The 4,293-nt window shown below is 32.3% G+C and overlaps 1 protein-coding gene across 1 annotated transcript; it reads left to right on the top strand.

Annotated features, from left to right (window-relative positions):
* Window positions 1-2,739: 2,739 nt before the first annotated feature.
* On the top strand, window positions 2,740-4,162 carry LOC136808683 (uncharacterized; the record flags this gene model as incomplete). The annotated part of the gene is given in 1 exon segment (XM_067065226.1): window positions 2,740-4,162. A coding segment is annotated over 1 exon segment (1,042 nt), but the record flags the coding sequence as incomplete, so codon positions are not given.
* Between the last annotated feature and the right edge of the window lie 131 nt (window positions 4,163-4,293).

The raw sequence follows: 4,293 nt of genomic DNA, 5'->3' as shown, positions 1-4,293 counted from the left end.
TGTTGTCTATTTTTACGACAAAGATCATACATACGTCATCGAATATTGGGTGATTGTGGTCAGTAACATTTGTTGAGGAGGTATGCTGCGAAGAACAGACACATTATTTATTAATGGACCTTATCGGAGTTTTTGACTTTTCTAAAAAAGCGATGCATTGGGGGATTATTTCGAGTGTATTACAAATAATATCTCTTAGGAACTCCTCGAGGGAATTCTATTGTAATACACATCGCTTTTTTAGAAAAATCAAAAACTTCAATAAGGTCTATTATTCAACACGACATAAGAAAAACTTTGTTGTAGTTTGAGATCAAGCAAACGCAAACATTACCAGATTCCCATCAAGATTCAATATTAATATTATGTAGCTATATACCTATACAAGAAGGGGGACAAATTGTGAATGTTTTGGTGGTACATGGGATGTTTTGTGTGTGACATGTGATGCTTGATGACATTAAATTTTACATGTTAGGGCAGCAATCAAAAAATACACTTCCATTTTATTTTTAATCTTTTTAAGTCAGTAGTAGAAAATTTCAAATTCACTGCTGCTGGTGGTCATTATTCAGTTCAAACACTTTAAATAATTTCCAAATAAAATAAGCTCTTTCACAGCATTTTCCTCAAAATTCCTGAACATGTTACCGGCAAAATGAAATGCATCCGGAGAGGTTCGTGATTGCTGCCTTATAATATTGGAATGTTTCAAGGGGTTTGAAGTCATTGCATGATTTGCTTTTTTGATTGCATGAATGTATGAAAACTAGTGGTGAATTTATAAATTAGTGATATTTTTGTAAAAATGGATTTTATTCTTTACCACTTTTAGTTATGACATCCTAAACTATCAAAAAGTCCATATTACAATGTCACATTTACTGTAATATTTTAAAACTACAGAATCAAAACAATGAAGAGAAAGACTACATTATTACTAAAACTACACATCAATGTGTTATTATTTTTATGACTTCATGATTGAAATAGGGTCTTTTTTTCACAGGATACGTTTGTTGAAAAATTCTAGAAGGATCTTTTAAAACTCATCAAATTATTTTCAGTTTAAAAGCCCTGTATGAAATACTCTGTGTTACCCTTTTAAATACCACTGTAATCCCCCTATGTTATTAAGTCCATGCTACGATGTTACTCTTTACAGTTTTATTTTTTTATTTTTTTTATTTTACCTTGTGAAAAGTTGTATTGAGCAGCTTTCTTTATACTTTTTCCAGGAAGATTTTTTGAAACTACTACAAAAGTATTACAAAATCGAGTACAAATGACTTTTTTATCCGTCTTTTAATTTTTTCAACATCCTCTTCTTTGACATTATTGTTATGACTCACTAGCAATAAATTATTGGTGAAATGTAAAGGTCTTATTAGTTTGTTTTTTAAATTCTGTATTAATAATGGAGTCGTCGATTTCTTATACATTTTGAGATTTCTTCGCTTTGCGAAAACAGAACGCTCGTTCCGCAAGCCCTTTTATGTTGATTTTTTTTATATGATTGAGAAACTACATTACACTTACGAACATATACTACTTACAAAAACAAACATAGAAAAAATAAATAGCTCCTCCCCCCGCAAGGCACTAAGTGATATCGCCAAGTTTATTGATTATATAAGACGGAATTTTGCTAAATATCAAGTTGTAAACGAAGGTTCATATTAGTCTTACATCCCTGTTTCATTCTTTGTAAAAGTAAAAGGATTTCAAGTTTATTGATATAAGACAGAATTTTGCTAAATATCAAGTTGTAAACGAAGGTTCATATTAGTCTCACATCCCTGTCTCATTCTATGAAAAAGTAAAAATGACTTCAAGTTTATTGATATAAAACGGAATTTCGCTAAATATCAGGTTCTGAATGAAGGTTCATTAGTCTTACATCCCTGTTTCATTCTTTGAAAAAGTAAAACGAATTCAAGTTTATTGATATAAAACGGAATTTCGCTAAATATCAGGTTCTGAATGAAGGTTCATTAGTCTCACATCCCTGTTTCATTCTATGAAAAAGTAAAAATGACTTCAAGTTTATTGATATAAAACGGAATTTCGCTAAATATTAAGTTGTAAATGGAAGTGCTAGTTAGTCTTACATCCCTGTCTCATTCTTTGGAAAAGTAAAATGACTTCAAGTTTATTGATAGGATGGGAAGTAATTTTATAAATCTCCAAAGCCTATAAAACGTTGGTAATGATATGGTATTTAGTTATTCGCTGCATCATTGATTGCTATATCAAAACGATTTGCTTACAACAGTGGAAACAACTATAAGCACGAAGAGAAAAAAATCATACACAAAGTTTTCTATACAACGTACAACTATATACAACAGTGAGATTAATTCACTTGAAAAAGTTCTCTTTCTCTCGAAAGAGCGAATCTTGTTTTTTGTGCGTTACGACCCCCGTGTTGAAGAAAAGTGAAGTTTAGTGCATAAAATGGGTTTTTAATAAAGTGTACCTTTTCCACAATTTTTAGACGAATTTTAAACTTAAAAAGTGTATTTATGCAAAAGAATACTTCTATGTGTCATTTGGGAATAAATTTTCTAGGAGTTGTCCAATTAGAAGGTTTTAATTTTTAACGGAATTCCGTTACTTTGCGTAAAGTATCATAAGCCGTGGCAGAAAAGGTTTTGACTTTTCCAGGATAACCAAAGACACTTATATTTTCTCTCTACATTTCTATGGAGGAAAAGGGCCAACTAAAGATAATCCAGACCATATTCTGGCTAAACTCTCTACAGAAGACATAGAAAAGAGCTCAAAGAAACGGAGAGAACCTAAACATCGAGAACAATTACCACAGTCCAAAAGGAGCAAGCAGCAGACTGTGCATCTTATAGAAGAAATTGCAGATCATGAAAGTACAGAAAATACTATTGTTATAGACGTTGATATTGAAACTGATACAACAACAGGAAACAGTAACCTTACATCCTCTTCTGTTGATGCGGGTGGTGCTGCTAATAATAATGCTGCTCCAACACCATCTACATTTCAAGAACCAAGTGGAACACTTGATGCTGGCACAAACACAGAGATATGTTCAGTAAAAACCGACACCAAATCTACCAAGACAGATGCTGACAAACTGACTATTGCTGGACGAATCGAAAATGTCATCCTACGAAACGAAATTAAACTGTTGAAGGAAAATATTGGACAATCATTGCAAGTTACGAATAAAAATCCTATGGATATGAATGTCATATTACAGTCTGCGAAGAAGACAAAATATTTCATTGCTTCATTCCCAAAACATTTCGGGGATTTGTATGAATTTTTGGGTGATGCAAAATTTAATCTGACTTATTGGAATAGCACAAACAAAATTAACTCCACAATAAGAAATTTTTCATTGCCAATCCCAGATCAACTTTTTATAACACTGTTACGATTCCTGCGTGGTTTTAACTTGTATACACTTGCACACTTCTATGATGTCAGTGAAAAGACAATTAGGACAATATTCACCACTTGGATAATGTTCATGTTCCATCATTTTAAAAGTTTGAAGGATGTCATCTTCCCTGAAAGACAAGTATTTAAAAAGACGCTACCCAAAATTTTTCGTCCCTTCAAAAATATTCGTGCAAGCATAGATTGCACAGAGTTTAAATGTGAATCACCCTGTGATTACAAACAGCAAGGTAAAAGCAACTGCACGATGAAATGTTTGATTGCTGTGAATCCGAATGGTGCAGCTTGTTTTGTTTTAGACTTGTTTGAAGGAATTATCACAGATGTTAATATTTTTTAACAAAGCGGTATATTGCAACATGTGAACTTTAAAGATTCATTTTTAGTGGACAAAGGGTTCACAGTTCAGCATTTGCTTCTCCCCAAACAGGCAACAATCTTCATTCCACCTTTTCTTGGGAAACGTGGAAAATTCACCAAAGAAGAAGTATTGCTTTGCAAAAGAATAGCAAAGGCTAGAAATCATGTGGAACGGTTTAATGAACGTTTGAACAGATTTAAACTTTTGGATAAAATAATTCCGTTATCCCTTGCACCAATGGCTTCACAGTTAGTTATGTTGGATCAATGCTTGTAAATCTTCAAGATTTTTTGTGTAAAGGAGTTTTTTCAATTCAATTTTAATCTAAACAATGGAAAAATAATCAAATCTATTAGTATATTAGAGTATTATACGAGGGTCAAGAGAGGTAAACATTTTACCTTAAAAACTTCTCATGAAATAATGCGAACTTTCAATTTTTTTGCGAAGCGAATATACATGAGCGAAGCAGTTTTGCTATCGTGTGCATG

The sequence above is a fragment of the Clytia hemisphaerica genome, unplaced genomic scaffold (assembly GCF_902728285.1).
Source record: "Clytia hemisphaerica strain Z4C2 unplaced genomic scaffold, Clytia hemisphaerica genome assembly, whole genome shotgun sequence".
Taxonomy (NCBI): Eukaryota; Metazoa; Cnidaria; class Hydrozoa; order Leptothecata; family Clytiidae; genus Clytia; species Clytia hemisphaerica.
Note: the sequence above shows the minus strand (reverse complement) of the source record. Positions and strands in the feature narration are given on the sequence as shown.